Source organism: Oncorhynchus nerka, linkage group LG24, assembly GCF_034236695.1.
Source record: "Oncorhynchus nerka isolate Pitt River linkage group LG24, Oner_Uvic_2.0, whole genome shotgun sequence".
NCBI lineage: Eukaryota > Metazoa > Chordata > Actinopteri > Salmoniformes > Salmonidae > Oncorhynchus > Oncorhynchus nerka.
Genome location: NC_088419.1, coordinates 57,297,134 through 57,320,893, shown reverse-complemented (window position 1 = coordinate 57,320,893; position 23,760 = coordinate 57,297,134). Strand labels below are relative to the sequence as shown.

The 23,760-nt window shown below is 51.1% G+C and overlaps 1 protein-coding gene across 1 annotated transcript in view; it reads left to right on the top strand.

Annotated features, from left to right (window-relative positions):
• The window catches only part of ncanb (neurocan b), a 180,364-nt gene extending 159,215 nt beyond the window's left edge, over window positions 1-21,149 (top strand). The window contains exons 12-16 of the mRNA XM_029632404.2: window positions 5,726-5,884; window positions 7,431-7,513; window positions 12,503-12,647; window positions 17,167-17,349; window positions 18,319-21,149. Of these exons, the coding sequence (XP_029488264.1) occupies window positions 5,726-5,884; window positions 7,431-7,513; window positions 12,503-12,647; window positions 17,167-17,349; window positions 18,319-18,485 (737 nt within the window). The 3' untranslated portion in view covers window positions 18,486-21,149. The remainder of the gene's footprint in view (window positions 1-5,725; window positions 5,885-7,430; window positions 7,514-12,502; window positions 12,648-17,166; window positions 17,350-18,318) is intronic.
• Window positions 21,150-23,760: the final 2,611 nt, after the last annotated feature.

The following is a 23,760-nucleotide window of genomic DNA, read 5'->3' as shown; positions in this document are numbered from 1 at the left end:
CCAATAAGCCCCCTATGGTGAACGAGAGGCTCGTAGAGCCATGACTCTTTCGAGTTTTCAGTTCACTGTTAGCCGATACGGGTTCCCGCATGCTCAGAGCATTACAGACTCAAATGAACATTACAGACTCAAATGAACATTACAGACTCAAATGAACATTACAGACTCAAATGAACATTACAGACTCAAATGAACATTACAGACTCAAATGAACATTACAGACTCAAATGAACATTACAGACTCTAATGAACATTACAGACTCTAATGAACATTACAGACTCAAATGAACATTACAGACTCTAATGAACATTACAGACTCAAATGAACATTACAGACTCAAATGAACATTACAGACTCAAATGAACATTACAGACTCAAATGAACATTACAGACTCTAATGAACATTACAGACTCTAATGAACATTACAGACTCAAATGAACATTACAGACTCAAATGAACATTACAGACTCAAATGAACATTACAGACTCAAATGAACATTACAGACTCTAAATATTTGTTATTTTGACTGAACGAGTCGGAAAGATCAGAGTCAGTAAACATAGCCAGACTTCCCAGTACTACTTCATCTTTCCCAACTTGTTGGAAATATAGTTTATATAGCTTATAGCTTATAGCTCATATTATACAGTTTGGCTACAAAAAAACAACTAGGTCACTGTTGCAAAACAGGCTTTGTTTTCAATGTCTACCTGGCTCAATAAAAGGACATTTGGAGAATAGTACACCTCCCTACATCATACTGTTCAATGCAATGGTGTGGAGCAGCGGAGTATTATTTGATGATGAAAGGTCCTTGGGCAGCAGAGACTGTGTGAGCTGACGGTAGCTGTGGAGGAAGCGAGATCTAGCCATCTTCTCTCTCCGTGACATCTGGATGGTACTGCAACATCCCTGAGGTTTACAGCAGGCTCAATGGTTTTCCCATTATCTCTCACCTCTGCTCCGCCTAATTCATCCATTGAGTGAAAATGGGCCTCGTACACAGGCACTGCTGTTGGGAAATACGAGAGTGTGATGAACGAATGTGTGTCCAATTGCCATAGAGTGTTGAAGTGAACAGCCAAACTCCCCCCCCCCCGCCACACATTCAGTCGCACACAAACACACACACAAACACACACACTGTAGCCCAGTGAGTGAGTACGTTATCTTGGAACCTTCTGGGAGCAGAAGGGAGAGATTAGAGTCTGCAGCCCTGCAGATGTGTTCACATCACACAGGCCTCCACAGAGTGTGTTTTGCACACGCGCGTGTGTGTGTGTGTGTGTGTGTGTGTGTGTGGCTGGGTGTGTGTGGGTGTGTGTGTGTATGTGCCAATTTGTTTGGTGCCATGGCAATTCGCCATTCGTTCAACATGCGCTCCCACATTCTGCACATGTGATAGGGCATGAGGGTACTGCTGTAGTTATCCTGTCACTACACGTTAAGTATCGCTTCCTATTATTAGGGGGTGCAAAGCAATTTGCTACATGTTGTTCCCCTGACTGAGAACAAATACAGACTAGATTGCTTTGAGCGCCTGCCGATGGAAGGTTGTGAATAGTAATAATGAGCGAGGGCAGTGCATTCTGCTGGTGCTGAGTGTTTCAGAACCACGGACAGCTCTCCTCTGGAGAGATCCACTTCAAGCGTTCATCTGTTCTCCTCTGGGCATGTAGAGAGGTGTCTGATGACTATTATCACAGCATGGCGTTGTGGGGAACAGTCCCCTACTAGATAGTGCATCATATGGACAGCAGCTCTGTGTAATATAAGTGGACTGGACAGTCTCTACAGCTAGCGCTCATCCACTTACAAAAATAAACAAATAAACAAACAAACACACACACACACACACACACACACCACACACACACACACACCTCTCCTTGGCCCCTTTCCTCTGAGCTCCTCTCATGTCGGCCTGGAAGTGTTTGCATGCGAAGCAGGGTTCCATACGGCCCTATTTGCACTGCACAATTTAACCGTGTGGCTTTAGATGTGTTGGGGGGAAGCTGAGGCCATATCTCTTCGATCCCCACTCTGTAGGGGTAGGAGAGAAAGGGGGGCTGGGTTGACAGAAAAGCCCTGAACCCCCTTCCCCAAACGCAGATGCATACACAAACATGCACGCGCACATACTGTCTCTGTTTCCCTCACACATCCTCCGTAGACACAGTGAATGGGTGCAGCTGAGCACTGCCATACAGTGAACCCCAAGGAAGATGGATGGAGAGAGAGTGATGACATGGGGGGAGGGAGGGAGAGGCTCAGTGCTTTCCGACAGGGATGAAGGGACAGGGAGAAAGGGGATGGATAGAGGGAGAGAGATGACATGGGGGAGGGAGGGAGGGAGAGGCTCAGTGCTTTCCGACAGGGATGAATGGACAGGGAGAAAGGGATGGATAGAGGGAGAGAGATGACATGGGGGAGGGAGGGAGAGGCTCAGTGCTTTCCGACAGGGATGAAGGGACAGGGAGAAAGGGGATGGATAGAGGGAGAGAGATGACATGGGGGAGGGAGGGAGAGGCTCAGTGCTTTCCGACAGGGATGAATGGACAGGGAGAAAGGGGATGGATAGAGGGAGAGAGATGACATGGGGGAGGGAGGGAGAGGCTCAGTGCTTTCCGACAGGGATGAAGGGACAGGGAGAAAGGGGATGGATAGAGGGAGAGAGATGACATGGGGGGAGGGAGGGAGAGGCTCAGTGCTTTCCGACAGGGATGAAGGGACAGGGAGAAAGGGGATGGATAGAGGGAGAGAGATGACATGGGGGAGGGAGGGAGAGGCTCAGTGCTTTCCGACAGGGATGAAGGGACAGGGAGAAAGGGGATGGATAGAGGGAGAGAGATGACATGGGGGAGGGAGGGAGAGGCTCAGTGCTTTCCGACAGGGATGAATGGACAGGGAGAAAGGGGATGGATAGAGGGAGAGAGATGACATGGGGGAGGGAGGGAGAGGCTCAGTGCTTTCCGACAGGGATGAAGAGACAGGGAGAAAGGGGATGGATAGAGGGAGAGAGATGACATGGGGGAGGGAGGGAGAGGCTCAGTGCTTTCCGACAGGGATGAAGGGACAGGGAGAAAGGGGATGGATAGAGGGAGAGAGATGACATGGGGGAGGGAGGGAGAGGCTCAGTGCTTTCCGACAGGGATGAAGGGACAGGGAGAAAGGGGATGGATAGAGGGAGAGAGATGACATGGGGGAGGGAGGGAGAGGCTCAGTGCTTTCCGACAGGGATGAAGGACAGGGAGAAAGGGGATGGATAGAGGGAGAGAGATGACATGGGGGGAGGGAGGGAGAGGCTCAGTGCTTTCCGACAGGGATGAAGGGACAGGGAGAAAGGGGATGGATAGAGGGAGAGAGATGACATGGGGGAGGGAGGGAGAGGCTCAGTGCTTTCCGACAGGGATGAATGGACAGGGAGAAAGGGGATGGATAGAGGGAGAGAGATGACATGGGGGAGGGAGGGAGAGGCTCAATGCTTTCCGACAGGGATGAATGGACAGGGAGAAAGGGGATGGATAGAGGGAGAGAGATGACATGGGGGGAGGGAGGGAGAGGCTCAGTGCTTTCCGACAGGGATGAATGGACAGGGAGAAAGGGGGATGGATAGAGGGAGAGAGATGACATGGTGGGAGGGAGGGAGAGGCTCAGTGCTTTCCGACAGGGATGAATGGACAGGGAGAAAGGGGATGGATAGAGGGAGAGAGATGACATGGGGGAGGGAGGGAGAGGCTCAGTGCTTTCCGACAGGGATGAAGGGACAGGGAGAAAGGGGATGGATAGAGGGAGAGAGATGACATGGGGGAGGGAGGGAGAGGCTCAGTGCTTTCCGAGAGGGATGAAGGGACAGGGAGAAAGGGGATGGATAGAGGGAGAGAGATGACATGGGGGGAGGGAGGGAGAGGCTCAGTGCTTTCCGACAGGGATGAAGGGACAGGGAGAAAGGGGATGGATAGAGGGAGAGAGATGACATGGGGGGAGGGAGGGAGAGAGATAGAGAGTGAAAGAAAAGGGACGAAGCGGGATGCAGAGGGATGGAGGACGAGGCTCAATGCTGACAGGGATGAAGGGAAAGGAAGAGGGAAACGGACGGAGAGAAAGTAGGAACGAGGAGACAGGAGCAGAGACCTGACAGGGGCTGTGACAGGGTTGAATTAGTCCGGATGGCGTCCCCACTGGGAGACATTTCTGGGGATTGTTGTCATTTAAATAGATTAAAGAGCCTTTCACAGGGCTAAGCTGCTTCCTCATACTGCTCTGCTCCCATCCCAGCCCACTGCCTGACTGGGATTAGGCCTGGACTGACGTCACGGAGGGAGGGAGGGAGGTAGGGAGGGAAAGGAGTGTTGTACTGGAGGAGGGAAAGTAGAGCACTGGAATGAATGTGAAAGACAGGGAAAAAGTGTGTAAATGAATAAATTACATTTTATTTTCGTGTCAAATCGGCAGTTGGCAGATTGGGATTGATTGACACGTAAGCATTACAAAAATTCACTATGGTAATTAAATGATCATTCTTCTTCGGGTGTTCTCTGCAGTTCGCATCAGTAAATAAGGTTATCCAAACAATAATGATATCCCTAGAGCAGAAAAATGATATGCACATACATACATCCGTATACACTGAATACACTGTGTGTTTGTACTTCCATGCACATGGTTGTGTGAACCTGAGATATATGAGTATGCATCTGTGTGTTTCTGTAGACTAACCCCCCCTCTCTGTCTCTCTGTCTCTGTCTGTCTGTCTGTCTGTCTGTCTGTCTGTCTGTCTGTCTGTCTGTCTGTCTGTCTGTCTGTCTCTGTCTGTCTGTCTCTGTGTCTCTCTCTCTCTCTCTCTCTCCCTTTCTGTCTCTCTCTCCCCTTTCTGTCTCTCTCTCTCCCTGTCTCTCTGTTTCTCTCTCTCTCTCCCTGTCTCTCTCCTTCTCTCTCTCTGTCCTCTCTCTCTCTCTCTCTCCCTGTCTCTCGGTCTCTCCCTGTCTCTGTTTCTCTCTCTCTCCCTGTCTCTCTGTCTCTGTCTCTGTTTCTCTCTCTCTCCCTGTCTCTCTGTCTCTGTTTCTCTCTCTCTCCCCTGTCTCTCTCTCTCTCCTTCTCTCTCTCTCTCTCCCTGTCTCTCTGTCTCTGTTTCTCTCTCTCTCCCTGTCTCTCTGTCTCTGTTTCTCTCTCTCCCTGTCTCTCTGTCTCTGTTTCTCTCCTTCTCTCTCTCTCCCTGTCTCTCTGTCTCTGTCTCTCTGTTTCTCTCTCTCTCTCCCTGTCTCTCTCCTTCTCTCTTTCTGTCTCTCTCTCTCTCTCTCTCTCTCTCTCTCTGTCTCTCTCTCTCTCTCTCCCTCTCTCTCTCCCTTTCTGTCTCTCTCTCCCTTTCTGTCTCTCTCTCCCTTTCTGTCTCTCTCTCTCCCTTTCTGTCTCTCTCTCTCCCTGTCTCTTTGTTTCTCTCTCTCTCTCCCTGTCTCTCTCCTTCTCTCTGTCTGTCCTCTCTCTCTCTCTCCCTGTCTCTCTCTCTCTCCGTCTCTCTGTCTCTGTTTCTCTCTCTCTCCCTGTCTCTCTGTCTCTGTCTCTCTCCTTCTCTCTCTCTCTCTCCCTGTCTCTCTGTCTCTGTCTCTCTCTTTCTCTCTCTCTCCCTGTCTCTCTCCTTCTCTCTTTCTGTCTGTCTCTCTCTCTCTTTCTCTGTCTCTCTCCCTGTCTCTGTCTCTCTCTGTGTCTCTCTCTGTATGTGCAGACACAGAGGGCTGTGAACACACATGGAGGAAGTTCCATGGCCACTGCTACAGGTACTTCAGCCGCAGACACACCTGGGAGGACGCAGAGAAGGACTGCAGGGAGCACAGCGGACACCTGGCCAGCATACACACACTCCAGGAGCAGGACTTCATCAACGGTGGGTGCCTTCCAATCAGTGGGACTTTACGGAAAATATAATGAAGCGCAGTCTCATGTTCTGGCATTGATCCTGAGAGGGATGGAGAAAGAAAGAACTGGATGAAAGGAAAGACAGAATAAAAGCCCCAGCATGGTGAACCCCTCCCAGTCCCAGGGAGGCCAGAGCTATACATCCTCCCACTCGCCCTCCCTCATCCTCCTCCCTATTCCTCCCCTCCACAGACAAATTTACCTAAAAGTGTGTTTAATTGCCTCGAAAATGGACGTCTCCACCCCGACAATAAAGGGAGCAAAGCCATTAGGTAGATTAATGGGCCCCATAATTATGTTAATCAGAAACATCATGATTTAAATTTCATTACACCGCACCCAAATCTCATCAATGCTGCACCTTCTGTGAAGATTTGGCTGCTTCTGCCTTCTGCTATCTGGGGCTGAAATTGTGATAAGAGCTGAGCCTCCCTAGTGTGTGTGTGTGTGTGTGTGTGTGTGTGTGTGTGTGTGTGTGTGTGTGTGTGTGAGAAAGAGAGAGAGAGACTTGGGAATGGGTGGTGTGAGAAAGAGAATAGAATGGAAATACTGAGAAATACTGAATGGGAAAATGGAGTGGTGGTGCATTGGGGACTTACTGCTGAATGGAAATACTGCTGAATGGAAATACTGCTGAATGGAAATACTGCTGAATGGAAATACTTGAATGGAAATACTGCTGAATGGAAATACAGAATGGAAATACTGCTGAATGGAAATACTGCTGAATGGAAATACTGCTGAATGGAAATACTGCTGAATGGAAATACTGCTGAATGGAAATACTGCTGAATGGAAATACTGCTGAATGGAAATACTGCTGAATGGAAATACTGAAATACTGCTGAATGGAAATACTGCTGAATGGAAATACTGCTGAATGGAAATACTGCTGAATGGAAATACTGCTGAATGGAAATACTGCTGAATGGAAATACTGCTGAATGGAAATACTGCTGAATGGAAATACTGCTGAATGGAAATACTGCTGAATGGAAATACTGCTGCTGAATGGAAATACTGCTGAATGGAAATACTGCTGAATGGAAATACTGCTGAATGGAAATACTGCTGAATGGAAATACTGCTGAATGGAAATACTGCTGAATGGAAATACTGCTGAATGGAAATACTGCTGAATGGAAATACTGCTGAATGGAAATACTGCTGAATGGAAATACTGCTGAATGGAAATACTGCTGAATGGAAATACTGCTGAATGGAAATACTGCTGAATGGAAATACTGCTGAATGGAAATACTGCTGAATGGAAATACTGCTGAATGGAAATACTGCTGAATGGAAATACTGCTGAATGGAAATACTGCTGAATGGAAATACTGCTGAATGGAAATACTGCTGAATGGAAATACTGCTGAATGGAAATACTGCTGAATGGAAATACTGCTGAATGGAAATACTGCTGAATGGAAATACTGCTGAATGGAAATACTGCTGAATGGAAAAGTGGTCTTTTTAAAGGATGTGTTTATTTGTTTTGCCCTGTCGTTCAGGTCTGAGTCATGACAACACCTGGATCGGACTGAACGACAGAACAGTGGAAGAGGATTTCCAGTGGACTGACAACATGGACCTGGTGAGAGAGACAGAGGGAGAGGCAGAGGGAGAGACAGAGGGAGAGGCAGAGAGACAGAGGGAGAGGCAGAGGGAGAGACAGAGGGAGAGGCAGAGAGACAGAGGGAGAGACAGAGGGAGAGACAGAGGGAGAGACAGAGGGAGAGACAGAGGGAGAGGCAGAGGGAGAGACAGAGGGAGAGGCAGAGGGAGAGACAGAGGGAGAGGCAGAGGGAGAGACAGAGGGAGAGACAGAGGGAGAGACAGAGGGAGAGGCAGAGGGAGAGACAGAGGGAGAGGCAGAGGGAGAGACAGAGGAAGAGGCAGAGACAGAGGGAGAGGAAGATGCAGAGACAGAGGGAGAGACAGAGGGAGAGGCAGAGGGAGAGGCAGAGGCAGAGACAGGCAGAGGGAGAGACAGAGGGACAGGCAGAGGGAGAGACAGAGGGAGGCAGAGACAGGCAGAGGGAGAGACAGAGGGAGAGGCAGAGACAGAGGCAGAGACAGAGGGAGAGGGCAGAGACAGAGGCAGAGACAGAGGGAGAGACAGAGGGAGAGACAGAGGGAGAGACAGAGGGAGAGGGAGAGACAGAGGGAGAGGCAGAGGGAGAGACAGAGAGAGGCAGAGACAGGCAGAGGGAGAGACAGAGGGAGAGACAGAGGCAGAGGGAGAGACAGAGGGAGAGGCAGAGACAGAGGCAGAGACAGAGGGAGAGACAGAGGGAGAGACAGAGGGAGAGGCAGAGACAGGCAGAGGGAGAGACAGAGACAGGCAGAGGGAGAGAGGAGAGGGAGAGGCAGAGACAGGCAGAGGGAGAGACAGAGGGAGAGACAGAGGGAGAGGCAGAGACAGGCAGAGGGAGAGGCAGAGACAGGCAGAGGGAGAGACAGAGACAGGCAGAGGGAGAGGGAGAGGCAGAGACAGGCAGAGGGAGAGGCAGAGACAGGCAGAGGGAGAGACAGAGGGAGAGACAGAGGGAGAGACCGAGGAAGAGGCAGAGGGAGAGACAGAGACTGGCAGAGGGAGAGACAGGCAGAGACAGGCAGAGGGAGAGACCGAGGAAGAGGCAGAGGGAGAGGCAGAGGGAGAGGCAGAGGGAGAGACAGAGGGAGAGACAGAGGAAGAGGCAGAGACAGAGGCAGAGACAGAGGGAGAGACAGAGGGAGAGACAGATGGAGAGACAGAGGGAGAGGCAGAGACAGGCAGAGGGAGAGACAGAGACAGGCAGAGGGAGAGACAGAGGGAGAGGCAGAGAGACAGAGGGAGAGACAGAGGGAGAGACAGAGGGAGAGACAGAGGGAGAGACAGAGGGAGAGGCAGAGGGAGAGGCAGAGACAGAGGCAGAGACAGAGGGAGAGACAGAGGGAGAGACAGAGGGAGAGACAGAGGGAGAGGGAGAGACAGAGGGAGAGGCAGAGGGAGAGACAGAGAGAGGCAGAGACAGGCAGAGGGAGAGACAGAGGGAGAGACAGAGGCAGAGGGAGAGACAGAGGGAGAGGCAGAGACAGAGGCAGAGACAGAGGGAGAGACAGAGGGAGAGACAGAGGGAGAGGCAGAGACGGGCAGAGGGAGAGACAGAGACAGGCAGAGGGAGAGACAGAGGGAGAGGCAGAGACAGGCAGAGGGAGAGACAGAGGGAGAGACAGAGGGAGAGGCAGAGACAGGCAGAGGGAGAGGCAGAGACAGGCAGAGGGGAGAGACAGAGACAGGCAGAGGGAGAGGGAGAGGCAGAGACAGGCAGAGGGAGAGGCAGAGACAGGCAGAGGGAGAGACAGAGGGAGAGACAGAGGGAGAGACCGAGGAAGAGGCAGAGGGAGAGACAGAGACTGGCAGAGGGAGAGACAGGCAGAGACAGGCAGAGGGAGAGACCGAGGAAGAGGCAGAGGGAGAGGCAGAGGGAGAGGCAGAGGGAGAGACAGAGGGAGAGACAGAGGAAGAGGCAGAGACAGAGGCAGAGACAGAGGGAGAGACAGAGGGAGAGACAGATGGAGAGACAGAGGGAGAGGCAGAGACAGGCAGAGGGAGAGACAGAGACAGGCAGAGGGAGAGACAGAGGGAGAGGCAGAGAGACAGAGGGAGAGACAGAGGGAGAGACAGAGGGAGAGACAGAGGGAGAGACAGAGGGAGAGGCAGAGGGAGAGACAGAGGGAGAGGCAGAGGGAGAGACAGAGGGAGAGGCAGAGGGAGAGACAGAGGGAGAGACAGAGGGAGAGACAGAGGAGAGGCAGAGGGAGAGACAGAGGGAGAGGCAGAGGGAGAGACAGAGGAAGAGGCAGAGACAGAGGGAGAGGAAGATGCAGAGACAGAGGGAGAGACAGAGGGAGAGGCAGAGGGAGAGGCAGAGGCAGAGACAGGCAGAGGGAGAGACAGAGGGACAGGCAGAGGGAGAGACAGAGGGAGGCAGAGACAGGCAGAGGGAGAGACAGAGGGAGAGGCAGAGACAGAGGCAGAGACAGAGGGAGAGGCAGAGACAGAGGCAGAGACAGAGGGAGAGACAGAGGGAGAGACAGAGGGAGAGACAGAGGGAGAGGGAGAGACAGAGGGAGAGGCAGAGGGAGAGACAGAGAGAGGCAGAGACAGGCAGAGGGAGAGACAGAGGGAGAGACAGAGGCAGAGGGAGAGACAGAGGGAGAGGCAGAGACAGAGGCAGAGACAGAGGGAGAGACAGAGGGAGAGACAGAGGGAGAGGCAGAGACGGGCAGAGGGAGAGACAGAGACAGGCAGAGGGAGAGACAGAGGGAGAGGCAGAGACAGGCAGAGGGAGAGACAGAGGGAGAGACAGAGGGAGAGGCAGAGACAGGCAGAGGGAGAGGCAGAGACAGGCAGAGGGAGAGACAGAGACAGGCAGAGGGAGAGGGAGAGGCAGAGACAGGCAGAGGGAGAGGCAGAGACAGGCAGAGGGAGAGACAGAGGGAGAGACAGAGGGAGAGACCGAGGAAGAGGCAGAGGGAGAGACAGAGACTGGCAGAGGGAGAGACAGGCAGAGACAGGCAGAGGGAGAGACCGAGGAAGAGGCAGAGGAGAGGCAGAGGGAGAGGCAGAGGGAGAGACAGAGGGAGAGACAGAGGAAGAGGCAGAGACAGAGGCAGAGACAGAGGGAGAGACAGAGGGAGAGACAGATGGAGAGACAGAGGGAGAGGCAGAGACAGGCAGAGGGAGAGACAGAGACAGGCAGAGGGGAGAGACAGAGGGAGAGGCAGAGACAGACAGAGGGAGAGACAGAGGGAGAGGCAGAGACAGGCAGAGGCAGAGGGAGAGGCAGAGGGAGAGACAGAGGGAGAGACAGAGGGAGAGACAGAGGGAAAGGCAGAGACAGGCAGAGGGAGAGGCAGAGACAGGCAGAGGGAGAGACAGAGGGAGAGACAGAGGAAGAGGCAGAGACAGAGGGAGAGGCAGAGGGAGAGACAGAGGGAAAGGCAGAGACAGGCAGAGGGAGAGACAGAGGAAGAGGCAGAGACAGAGGGAGAGGAAGAGACAGAGGGAGAGGCAGAGGGAGAGACAGAGGGAGAGACAGAGGAAGAGGGAGAGGAAGAGGGAGAGACAGAGGAAGAGGCAGAGACAGAGGGAGAGGAAGAGACAGAGGAAGAGAGAGGGAGAGGCAGAGGGAGAGACAGAGGGAGAGACAGATGGAGAGGCAGAGACCGAGGGAGAGGCAGAGACAGGCAGAGGGAGAGACAGAGGGAGAGACAGAGGAAGAGGCAGAGACAGAGGGAGAGGCAGAGGGAGAGACAGAGGGAGAGACAGAGGGAGAGACAGAGGAAGAGGCAGAGACAGAGGGAGAGGAAGAGACAGAGGGAGAGGCAGAGGGAGAGGCAGAGGGAGAGACAGAGGGAGAGACAGATGGAGAGGCAGAGACCGAGGGAGAGGCAGAGAGAGAGGGAGAGACAGAGGGAGAGGCAGAGACAGAGGGAGAGGCAGAGGGAGAGACAGAGGGAGAGGGAGAGACAGAGGGAGAGACAGAGGGAGAGACAGAGGAAGAGGCAGAGACAGAGGGAGAGACAGGGGGAGAGGGAGAGGGAGAGACAGAGGAAGAGGCAGAGACAGAGGGAGAGGAAGATGCAGAGACAGAGGGAGAGGCAGAGGGAGAGGCAGAGGGAGAGACAGAGGAAGAGGCAGAGACAGAGGGAGAGGAAGATGCAGAGACAGAGGGAGAGGCAGAGGGAGAGGCAGAGGGAGAGACAGAGGGAGAGGCAGAGGGAGAGGCAGAGAGAGATCACTCGTTTAATCTTGTGTAGTCTTTATTATCAGCAACATACTTCAGAAGGACAATAACCACAGTGACACCGCCTGCTATTGAAGAGTGCATTTCTCTCATAGCAGAGGTCCCTAGGGAGGATGTGGGTGCTAGCTAAAGGTCAGGTGGGAAGTTGATTGAGTGAATGTGTCGTTACCTGTGTATATGTACAGCCTCGCTCGCTGAACCACTCTTCTTGCTACCCTACTTACATCTTCCTAGAGGCATCTCCTCTGTGCCTGTTGTTGTTTAAGAGCTGTCATTACTCTGTGTCAGTCTATACCGCTGGAGAAAGACCTGTGTTGAGACACATCCGCTTCTTGTTCAGTAAAAGGGAACAGTGAAACAGTCTACAGTATCTATCACTTTCTTTTTTCCTTCTGTCTGTGTTGTGTGTCTGTCTGTGTTGTGTGACTGCCTGTGTTGTGTGACTGCCTGTGTTGTGTGACTGCCTGTGTTGTGTGACTGCCTGTGTTGTGTGACTGCCTGTGTTGTGTGACTGCCTGTGTTGTGTGACTGCCTGTGTTGTGTGACTGCCTGTGTTGTGTGACTGTCTGTGTTGTGTGACTGCCTGTGTTGTGTGACTGTCTGTGTTGTGTGACTGCCTGTGTTGTGTGACTGCCTGTGTTGTGTGACTGTCTGTGTTGTGTGACTGTCTGTGTTGTGTGACTGTCTGTGTTGTGTGACTGCCTGTGTTGTGTGACTGCCTGTGTTGTGTGACTGCCTGTGTTGTGTGACTGTCTGTGGCTGTGTCTGTGACTCGCTGTACTGTGCAGCAATATGAGAACTGGCGGGAGAACCAGCCGGACAACTTCTTTGCGGGTGGAGAGGACTGTGTGGTGATGATCGCCCACGAGAACGGCAAGTGGAACGACGTGCCCTGCAACTACAACCTGCCCTACGTCTGCAAGAAGGGAACAGGTGAGAGGGAGAAAGAGGCGAGGGGTTGTAGAGAGAGAGAGAGTGGGCGAGAGGGACTGAGAGTTTGAAAGGGATAGCGAGGGGAGGAAAAGGCAGTGGGTGAGAGAATGAAAAAGTTGAAGAGGAGGTGATATTAAGCTTCCGCTGTGCTTTAAATACTTTAAAAGATACTTATAAGTATTCTGTCATCTTAGGCCTCTTCAATCAGTCAGTCTGGACCACAGGCTAACACTGATCATTACAGCTCACCTCCAAGCGCAGTCAGCTCACTTGTAGCTATGCTTTCACACCTAAGGCAGCTCCTTACAGAGATGGCCTTACTGTCAGATCAAGGGATGAGACTTCTTCAGAACATTTAATCCACATAAAAATGATCCTCCTTTGTATGAAACATTGTTGGAAGAGTTTCACACAAAGTTTTGGGGCTGACTAGTAAAGTGTCTGTGTCACATGACCAGGCTTCTGTGGATCTGCTCTGTCATGGTGCTGTGAGATGCCAGAGAAGTGCGCATCCTAACATTCTCCTCTGTGGGCTTATTAGAGCAGACGGTCTTCAATTGCATTTGGGGCAGACAGAGAGACAGGTTATTAATAGCCAGCCAGGTAGCTGTTTGTAGGTTTATTGAGACGACTGGCCAGACTCCAGAGCTGTGTTTAAGGAAATGGAGGATCGGGTCACTGCTAGATCCTCTTGGGTACCGATTTCAACTGGCCTCAGGCTAGAAACATTATTTAGTTCATCTGAATGGTCACCAGAATTAGAGTTATAAAACTTAACAGTTAGTTAAGTTCCTCGTGCCACAGAGTTAGATCAGTCCCTCATGCCACAGAGTTAGATAAGTCCCTCATGCCACAGAGTTAGATAAGTCCCTCATGCCATAGAGTTAGATAAGTCCCTCGTGCCACAGAGTTAGATAAGTCCCTCATGCCACAGAGTTAGATAAGTCACTCATGCCACAGAGTTAGATAAGTCGCTCATGCCACAGAGTTAGATAAGTCCCTCATGCCACAGAGTTAGAAAAGTTCCTCATGCCAAAGAGTTAGATCAGTCCCTCATGCCACAGAGTTAGATAAGTCCCTCATGCCACAGAGTTAGATAAGTCCCTCATGCCATAGAGTTAGATAAGTCCCTCGTGCCACAGAGTTAGATAAGTCCCTCATGCCACAGAGTTAGATAAGTCCCTCATGCCACAGAGTTAGATAAGTCGCTCATGCCACAGAGTTAGATAAGTCGCTCATGCCACAGAGTTAGAAAAGTTCCTCATGCCAAAGAGTTAGATAAGTCCCTCATGCCACAGAGTTAGATAAGTCCCTCATGCCATAGAGTTAGATAAGTCCCTCATGCCATAGAGTTAGATAAGTCCCTCATGCCACAGAGTTAGATAAGTCCTTCATGCCATAGAGTTAGATAAGTCCCTCATGCCACAGAGTTAGATAAGTCCCTCATGCCATAGAGTTAGATAAGTCCCTCATGCCACAGAGTTAGATAAGTCCTTCATGCCATAGAGTTAGATAAGTCCCTCATGCCACATAATTAGATAAGTCCCTCATGCCACAGAGTTAGATAAGTCCCTCATGCCACAGAATTAGATAAGTCCCTCATGCCATAGAGTTAGATAAGTCCCTCATGCCACAGAGTTAGATAAGTCCCTCATGCCATAGAGTTAGATAAGTCCCTCATGCCACAGAGTTAGATAAGTCCTTCATGCCATAGAGTTAGATAAGTCCCTCATGCCACAGAATTAGATAAGTCCCTCATGCCACACTAAAGTGTGGTGTCACTGCTCTCGAGTCGGATCAACTTTCCACTGTATGTTATTTGTCTCATCACAGAGGTGCAACCCATTGCTGGTGACACACTGTCACAGGTCTAACTTAATACCTGGAATCGGGAAGCTGACCTTCAGTCAATCAGTCAGTGGCAGCATTCCATCTTCATGCCCACTTTACCGCCTGTTCTACTCTGTCGTGATGTTGTTCTCTTGGGTCTGCTCATCAGGGGCCGTATGGCATGGTTGGCTGATTACTGCCGTGTGGCTAACACTCAGGCCTGTCCCTCTGAGAGAGAGGCAGTATCCAATCAGTGACACACGTCATCTGGGTGATTAGTGTTACCCATAATGCCATGGGGAAGAGCACGGAACAGGCAGGTGTGAGCCACCCTGATTAGGAGGATGGGTTGTGGTGAAGGCATCTCGCTCTCACACGCACACGCACGCGCACGCACGCACGCACACACGTACATAAACAGAATATTATCAAATATTCACATAGTTATTCATATACAGTTCCAAATATTGTCTAATAGACACAAAGCCCAAGTCCAGACCAGAGTACACTGGTCCTTCGGGGCGGTGTCTCTACCTGCCTTCTACCAAGTGCACATTTTCTCCTGCACCTTTTTCTGGGGACAGAGAATTATCTCGCCCTGACACCCACCCAGGACACACACTATCACACACAGTTCCCCACAACTCTGCTGCCTGCCTGCCTTCTGTGACTGTAGCTGGTCAATACATTGGCTAAGACTGGAGTGTGTGTGGACATACCCAGCTCACCCCTGTCTAATCTGCTGAGACATGTTAGACTCTGATTGTAAAGATGTAGACCACCGGGCTCGGCGAGTGCTGGATGGATCCAGGCTTCAACTGTCTCCAGCTTTCAAAAGGAAACTAAATCAGCCTGACACACACGCACACACAGTCCTGCGTGCCTGCCAGGCATCCCCAGCCCAGCCCCAGTCAGTAAGATCTGGGTGGTGTTATTGAGTGCCATGCCTGGTCCTGTGACTATTGATCTGTTGCCACAGCTGCAAACTAGTGTCAGTAATGTCCGTGCTAGTCTATGTTACTGCACACTAAACACAGGGAGTGAAAATGGTGCTTTTCTGGTTGGCTGAGTACGAGGTGTGAGATGTGTGAGATGTTACTGCAATCACTGTACTGGCAGTCTAAACAAAACCTCAATATTTTTTTTGCGCTATTAAAAGTGGGGTAATCTGATATGGCTAAGCGTTATTATGTTGTTTAATAATATCCTGGTTAGGTAATAGCCTACAGGGAATTACGTAGAATTGATGGTATTGTGGTATGAACAGTATATGGTTCTTGTAGCCTGCCTTTTAATCACACTTCTGTACTGCAGCCCCTGGCCTTAGTGCTCTGTACTGCAGTAGGGCCTTAGTGCTCTGTACTGCAGCCCCTGTCCTTGTGCTCTGTACTGCAGTAGGGCCTTAGTGCTCTGTACTGCAGCCCCTGTCCTTAGTGCTCTGTACTGCAGTAGGGCCTTAGTGCTCTGTACTGCAGCCCCTGTCCTTGTGCTCTGTACTGCAGTAGGGCCTTAGTGCTCTGTACTGCAGCCCCTGGCCGTAGTGCTCTGTACTGCAGCCCCTGGCCGTAGTGCTCTGTACTGCAGCCCCTGGCCTTAGTGCTCTGTACTGCAGTAGGGCCTTACTTAGTGCTCTGTACTGCAATAGGGCCTTTACAGACTGGCGTTAAGCTGAATTCCTACTTTTAGAAGGCCAGACCTCCCACTGGGCCCATACTGCAGTCACAGACCCTGTGTGGATAGCTGGACAACACATCCTTCCCTCCTTCCCTCCCTTCCTCTACTCCTTGGAGTTGGCTCTGATCTGGTAGCTCTGCATTAGTGTTGGCTATGTAAGGGACACCTCATCTCCACCATGTTCCAGATGAGAGGTCGTCAATTACTTCAAGGATGGGAAAGAAGCACTTCCACTTAGTCTACAGCTGGGTTGGTGACTGTTTAGGGGTTGGAAACTCACTGAGGGCTTTAGGTTTCAACCGCAGGGCTGCCATCTAGGGGAACGACAGAGGAACTGCACCGTCACCCCAGTCACCCCTCCTCATCCCTCATCTCTCATTCGCCCTCCCTCTAATCCGGCCAATGAGCAGTAAGCATGGGTGTATTCCTGACACCTGTCACACACTGTGGCCCCTGAGGGCCCAATCCCTTCTGAAAGGTCGGGTCGGCCAAAGTTACCCGGGACACTGATCTAAAGTCAGTTTGGTGTTTTCCTCCCAGATAGTGAAGATAAGGTTTGGTGGAGGGGAAGCTGATCCTAGATCTGTGCCTATGGGCAACAGCCAGAGCTGAAAGGTCAGTGAGTCAGTGGGATGTCTCACTGGGCTAAGAGCCCTGTAGGGTCTGTCTGGTGTCTCAACCACTTTGCTTGTCTGTCTGTCTGTCCTCCCTCCTCACATCAACACAACGCTCTAGGAGATAACAACAGCCCACACAGACTAGCACACACACACACATGACTCATCTCTTTGGTTTCCTTTGAACTTTAGATATGTGTGTGTTGTGTGCCGTCAACAGTTTTGAAGAGTGGAGGGGGAATGTTCTTTAAAAGAGGGCTCTTCAACTGTCTCTTGTTCGGGGACAAGGGGACAGACTGGGTGACGACTGATGACTGTGAATGGTGATATATATGTTAGGACCACGTTGTTATAATGTACCACTTCTCCATTTCTCGATCTCTTTCTCCATTGGGCAGTGCTGTGTGTCAACCCTCCCACCGTGAAGAACGCCTTTCTGATTGGTCGTAAGCGGTCCCACTATGACATCCACTCAGTGGTGCGTTACCAGTGTGCCGACGGGTTTCTCCAACGCCACGTCCCCACGGCCAAGTGTCGTGCCAACGGCAAATGGGAGCGGCCGAAAATCATCTGCACTATGAGTGAGTGACCAAGACTGTTAAAGGGCTTGACGTTTTATCTCTATGGGATAAATGATCAGATACAGTGGAGGAGAGGAACCTTCAAATGAGACTGAACTCAGTAGGAATACAAGAATCTCCATAGAAGTTGTAGCATGTTCTGGAATTTGACAAACTTTTCGTTCAGATAGAGGTTGTGTGACGACGGTAATGTAATTTGAGTGTAGATAAAACTAAGTCTAGCCCTTGTTCTGTTGAGATAGTGTATCGCTCCAACATGTGATTGACAGCCAGGGGTTTGGAGGAATGCCAGCAACGCCGAGAAGAAACATTTCATTTTACTATCCTCCCATGAGGAGTAAAACTCGCTCTGCCGAACGACGGAAACATCCATCTTTCTTCATGACAGCAGAATCATTCATATTGTAGGATTGTATCAATGTTTGCCCTTTTTAAGAAGTTAGGAGCAAACAAGTATTTCCCATTTCCCCTTTCGGCTCGTACTGACAAATAATGAATTGCTGCTGTTTGAACTGGAGAGAAAATATGGAGCCTTATTTCGTATTTGGTGCATTTCGAGTGTAATGTTGTTTTCCTGCTAGAGTCGTTTGTTAGTCATTATTATCATGGCAAGGTAGACCTTCTGTTGGCAAACCTAACCCAGGACCAATGGATCCAATTTGGCAGCACAACACAGGAAGGAAGTGGCTCACTCAGGACGTGAGTGGGAGGACAGTCCTATGCTAATACATGTAGAGAGCTAGTAATATGAAGTTTAGTGGAGAAGACACGTTAGGCAGAGGGGCTGATGTTGAGAGCTGTATGTCTGTGGTGTTGACCTCTCACCCCCCTCCTCTCACATCTCATATCCCTCTCTCACTCTGTCACTCCACTTTACCTGTCACACCCACCTCTACTCCCTCCCATCCGGTCTCTTTCTCCTGACTCATCCCCTCTCACACCCTTTCACTCCCTTCTGTCTCTCTCCAGCCCGGGGAGCACAGCGCTACAGGCGGCACCATGACCATCACAACGGCCGACGGGAGCGCAGAAAGCACAAGAAGCACGGCCATGGACACGGAGAGGGGGGGCACCACGGAGGGGATCAGGGCCACAGGCATGGGCACGGGCAGGGGAACGCTCATGCCCACATCTGAACCAAAAACGTCCACTGCCCGAACCTCGCCTCGCTGCCCAGTCTCCCTCCTCTACCCCCTCTCCTGCCCTGTTCCTGACCCCACAACCTGGCTCCCAGAGCCAGCCTGTATCATACTCAACTCTGAGGCCTGACAGCCGACTGCTAGGCCTCACTGAGACAATAACAATCGCTTTGTACTCTTCTTTACTTTCACTGCTTTTCTTTTCTGTCTCCCTCCCTCCCCCCTCCCTCCACCCCCTCCCTCCCTCCCTCCCGGCCTACTTTTATCAAGTCAACGAGGACCCAGGATATGGGGCTTTGCTCACCTGTTCAAATCTTAAGAGGTTTCTTTTGTTTCCTTCTATTTTTACATTAACGATCATGGAGGATGTTTAGTACAAACTGTAAATAGTGACAACATCAGAAAATCCTGTATCGAACCAGAAGAGTCGGGAATACATTAACATGCAATCCATGTTTTTCAATTGTTCGTTCGAACCTTGTTTTTAACAGATGTGTTGTCTGACTGTATTTCTTGACTTTGCTGTTTTTGGTTAGCTCTTTGGAAGACCTTTTGCTCAATGACCTACAACAGTTATTCTGAACAGATTTAGCTACGTGCTTTCATTGACACGGGCAGTTCTACTGGTTTCGATCGACTAGCATTGTATCTCATCATTGTTAACGACGGTCACTTTTAACTGGGTATAGAGGAAAACCGAGAAAGCGCAGTTAGCCTCGATCCAAATCGACCTCACGCCACTGAGGTCGATCCAGAAGCTCAAACTTCTCCCCGTAGTGGCAGTCCATGTTTCTCCTAACGATTATCATCCTATTGTATGTGTATCCTTTCTGTGTCATTCTGTGTTCCTGCTTCACTACTAGAGGAGATAGCTAGTCAGGAGTCGAGAAACCCAACCCAGAATAGGCCAGATTATGACTAGCCTCTCTAAGTCTGGTTTCCCAGCTAGCTATTAGGCAATGATCCTTCATCAGAATTCTCTCATACCCATCACCACGCTCTCATATTCCGTCTGTGTCCCGGTGTCAATGGTCTGTTCGTCTTCCAGTTTGGAGTTCTACTACTCTGGCCCGCTGAGGAGAAATTGTTCTGTCAGACTGTCAGAGAGAGAAAAGGAGAGGGGGAGGAATAGAGAGAGAAGAGCAGGGAATTCGGACTCTTAATTGCAGTCGCCCCGTTCTCCAGCACATCAAACAGAGAGATGGCAGGGCTCTCTCTGCAGCCGGCGGGTACAGAGCTGGGCCCATAATTATCTTTTTAAAGTAGTGCAGATGGGGGCATAATGCCGGGATGAACACACACTCTGCCCCACCCGAGGAGGAGTAAGCTGAGCTAATGTCCTAGTGTATGGATCTGCCTTTAAATACAGAGAACCAGAGTTGTGGTGGCTGGGTTCAGAGGCCAGTCTCAGTGAGGTTTGTGTGTGGGGCGACAGTGACAGCGACAGGGCCCACAGAAAATTCCAGAAACATTTGAGACGGTTAAAAGAGATAAAACACCCTTGTATTTCTGGACCAGTGGTTCAGAATGGTACCAGGAAACGCATGGTTTTAAACAGAGCTGTCCTGTCTGCTGCAGCCCGGAGCCGGCTGGGATAAGACCCGCGCCACCTCTTCTCTCTGCAGCGGGTAGAAAAAGGAGACATGTTTTACTGCACGATCCGACTGATTCTCGAAAGCTCCTTTATCGCCTTTACGCAATTCCTCTGAGCTTATGCCCCCCCCCCCCTCTTCCTTTCTCTGTCTCTCCCTCCTCTCTCCCTTGTCTTTCATCCTCATCCCTTTATCCACCTTGTCAATGACACAGACAGGGCCTGAAAGAGAGAAAAGAGAGCAAGCTCCATATCAGTACAATTAATCTCCCTTAAAGCATGCTTAATTAATGAAGAGGTTATCACCGTGACCTTTGTCCCTGGCTGTGATGACAGGGGCTTTGCTCTGACAGACGGGGAGCCACAGGCCTGTCACAGCTCCTCACGCTCCTTACGTCTTTTAGTTGTCAGTCTACTATCGGCTTTTCTTTCTATCCCGTCTCCCATTCCAGACAATGGATTGACCGTGGGTGGGTGGGGGCTCCTTAGGCATTTAAATCAGCTGAGATTCTCCTAAAGATACCGTGATGACTATAACTACTATGGGGTTAAGCAGGACAGTATGTGTTTGTCTCTCACAGTAGTACGAGGGACGGAGTGCGTGTGTGACAGGAAGAACACATATGAAGAGGTGATTGGATCTCTCTCACACAAGGTGGACAGAAGTGTAAAACGAACAAACCGAGACTCTGCTGAGATCGAGCCTGGGCTGGACAGATGTTGGCTATGATTAAGGAGTAGAGATGGAGTGTAGGTGTAGGCCGACCTATGTGTCTGGCTGGCTGTCAGTCATCCTCTAGTCTAGGAGGCTGCTGTTATCACTGCACCAGACCAGCTGCTTATTGGTGGATCTCCTGGAGCAATGGGTCAACTCAGCTCACTGTGCTCTGTGGATGGTGTCAGCTTGCTCCGATGCACACAGACTCTCCAGACATATACTGTCTCTCCATCACAGAAACAAATGTTCTCTCTTTCCTTATCTGACACTCTCTCGCCCACTCTTTCCCTATCTGACACTCTCTCGCCCACTCTTTCCCTATCCGTCACTCTCTCGCCCACTCTTTCCCTATCCGTCACTCTCTCGCCCACTCTTTCCCTATCCGTCACTCTCTCGCCCTTTCTTTCCCTATCCGACACTCTCTCGCCTCTCTTTCCCTATCCGTCACTCTCTCGCCCACTCTTGCCCTATCCGTCACTCTCTCGCCCTCTCTTTCCCTATCTGACACTCTCTCGCTCTCTCTTTCCCTATCCGTCACTCTCTCGCCCACTCTTTCCCTATCCGTCACTCTCTCGCCCTCTCTTTCCCTATCCGTCACTCTCTCGCCCTCTCTTTCCCTATCTGACACTCTCTCGCCCTCTCTTTCCCTATCCGTCACTCTCTCGCCCACTCTTTCCCTATCCGTCACTCTCTCGCCCTCTCTTTCCCTATCTGACACTCTCTTGCCCACTCTTTCCCTATCCGTCACTCTCTCGCCCTCTCTTTCCCTATCTGACACTCTCGCCCTCTCTTTCCCTATCTGACACTCTCTCGCCCTCTCTTTCCCTATCCGTCACTCTCTCGCCCTCTCTTTCCCTATCTGACACTCTCTCGCCCTCTCTTTCCCTATCTGACACTCTCTCTCCCTCTCTTTCCCTATCTGACACTCTCTCGCCCTCTCTTTCCCTATCTGACACTCTCTCGCCCTCTCTTTCCCTATCTGACACTCTCTCGCCCTCTCTTTCCCTATCTGACACTCTCTCGCCCTCTCTTTCCCTATCCGTCACTCTCTCGCCCTCTCTTTCCCTATCTGACACTCTCTCGCCCTCTCTTTCCCTATCTGACACTCTCTCGCCCTCTCTTTCCCTATCTGACACTCTCTCGCCCTCTCTTTCCCTATCTGACACTCTCTCGCCCTCTCTTTCCCTATCCGTCACTCTCTCGCCCTCTCTTTCCCTACCTGACACTCTCTCGCCCTCTCTTTCCCTATCTGACACTCTCTCGCCCTCTCTTTCCCTATCTGACACTCTCTCGCCCTCTCTTTCTCTATCTGACACTCTCTCGCCCTCTCTTTCCCTATCTGACACTCTCTCGCCCTCTCTTTCCCTATCCGACACTCTCTCGCCCTCTCTTTCCCTATCCGTCACTCTCTCGCCCTCTCTTTCCCTAGCTGACACTCTCTCGCCCTCTCTTTCCCTATCTGACACTCTCTCGCCCTCTCTTTCCCTATCCGTCACTCTCTCGCCCTCTCTTTCCCTATCCGTCACTCTCTCGCCCTCTCTTTCCCTATCCCCTCATAAACATATACGTCCTCGTTTCAGATTCGCTTCAGATTCGAACACACACACACAGAGCCGCCCTTTCTCCAGCTCCAGACAGCACCCTCTCTCTCACCCACTCTCCCTCTCACCCACTCTCCCTCTCTACCACTCTCCCTCTCACCCACTCTCCCTCTCTACCACTCTCTACCACTCTCCCTCTCACCCACTCTCCCTCTCACCCACTCTCCCTCTCTACCACTCTCCCTCTCACCCACTCTCCCTCTCTACCACTCTCCCTCTCACCCACTCTCCCTCTCTACCACTCTCCCTCTCACCCTCTCTACCACTCTCCCTCTCTACCACTCTCCCTCTCACCCTCTCTACCACTCTCCCCTCTCTACCACTCCCCTCTCTCCCTCTCTCCCACTCTCCCTCTCACTCCCCTCTCCACTCTCCCTCTCACCCACTCTCCCTCTCACCCACTCTCCCTCTCACCCACTCTCCCTCTCTACCACTCTCCCTCTCTACCACTCTCACTCTCCAGCTCTGCCCCGTCTGATGCCCTGAAGGCAGGCAGACGGCTGGGACGATGGGATCGCTACTTCATTGCGATGAGCCTTAATTATGAAGACGAGTCACTAAACAACAGAGGTCGCCCACAGCTGTCTGCTGCATGGCATGGTCGGCACGCCTGCAGGAGGAATGGCTTCACAACCATCTGGGCTTCTTCTTTAGGCTATAGCCAGCACTTCACCTTAATTGCTACGGAGCCATTCTGATCACACAGGCTCTGGGTTCCCTGTTGGGAGGGAGGGAGGGAGGGAGGGGGGGAGAGGGAGGGGGAGAGAGAGGGGGGGTTAGTCTACAGAAACACACAGATGCATACTCATATAGAGAGAGAGATCTTCTTAGAACTACGTCAGAGCAGTATCTATATCTCTGCACGGTCGGCAAACCGTGAGTGTGTGGATGAGTGGATGCGCAGTCAGGTAGCATGTGATTGGATCAGAGGGTTAGAGCAATGGAGAAGTTCACTTTCTGTCGTCTGTCTCGGGTAGCAACAGACGAGCAGCCAGAGAGGAAGGAAACTGTTCGTTTTCTGAAGCACAAGCTGTAATGATGCGGAACTTTGCCCTTTTGTATTTACACTGTTGTAGGAGTGTGAGAAGGAGGACAGGAGTGTGGCAGGAGCGGAGAGGAGCAGGGAGTGAGAACCTCTAGATCATCTGAGCCCTGTGTTAGCAGCAAGCATCCATCAATGACTACATATACTGCTTTAGTATAAACAGAGAGGGTGTGTGTGTGTGTGTGTGTATTACTAGTATTACTAGTATTAGGAAAGCATGCATGGCAAACAAATATGAGATGAGCATAGGTGGATGAGGGGGGATTGTTCTTAGAACAGCTAAACAGAAAACGAGCCAGTGTCAGCGGAACAGCCAG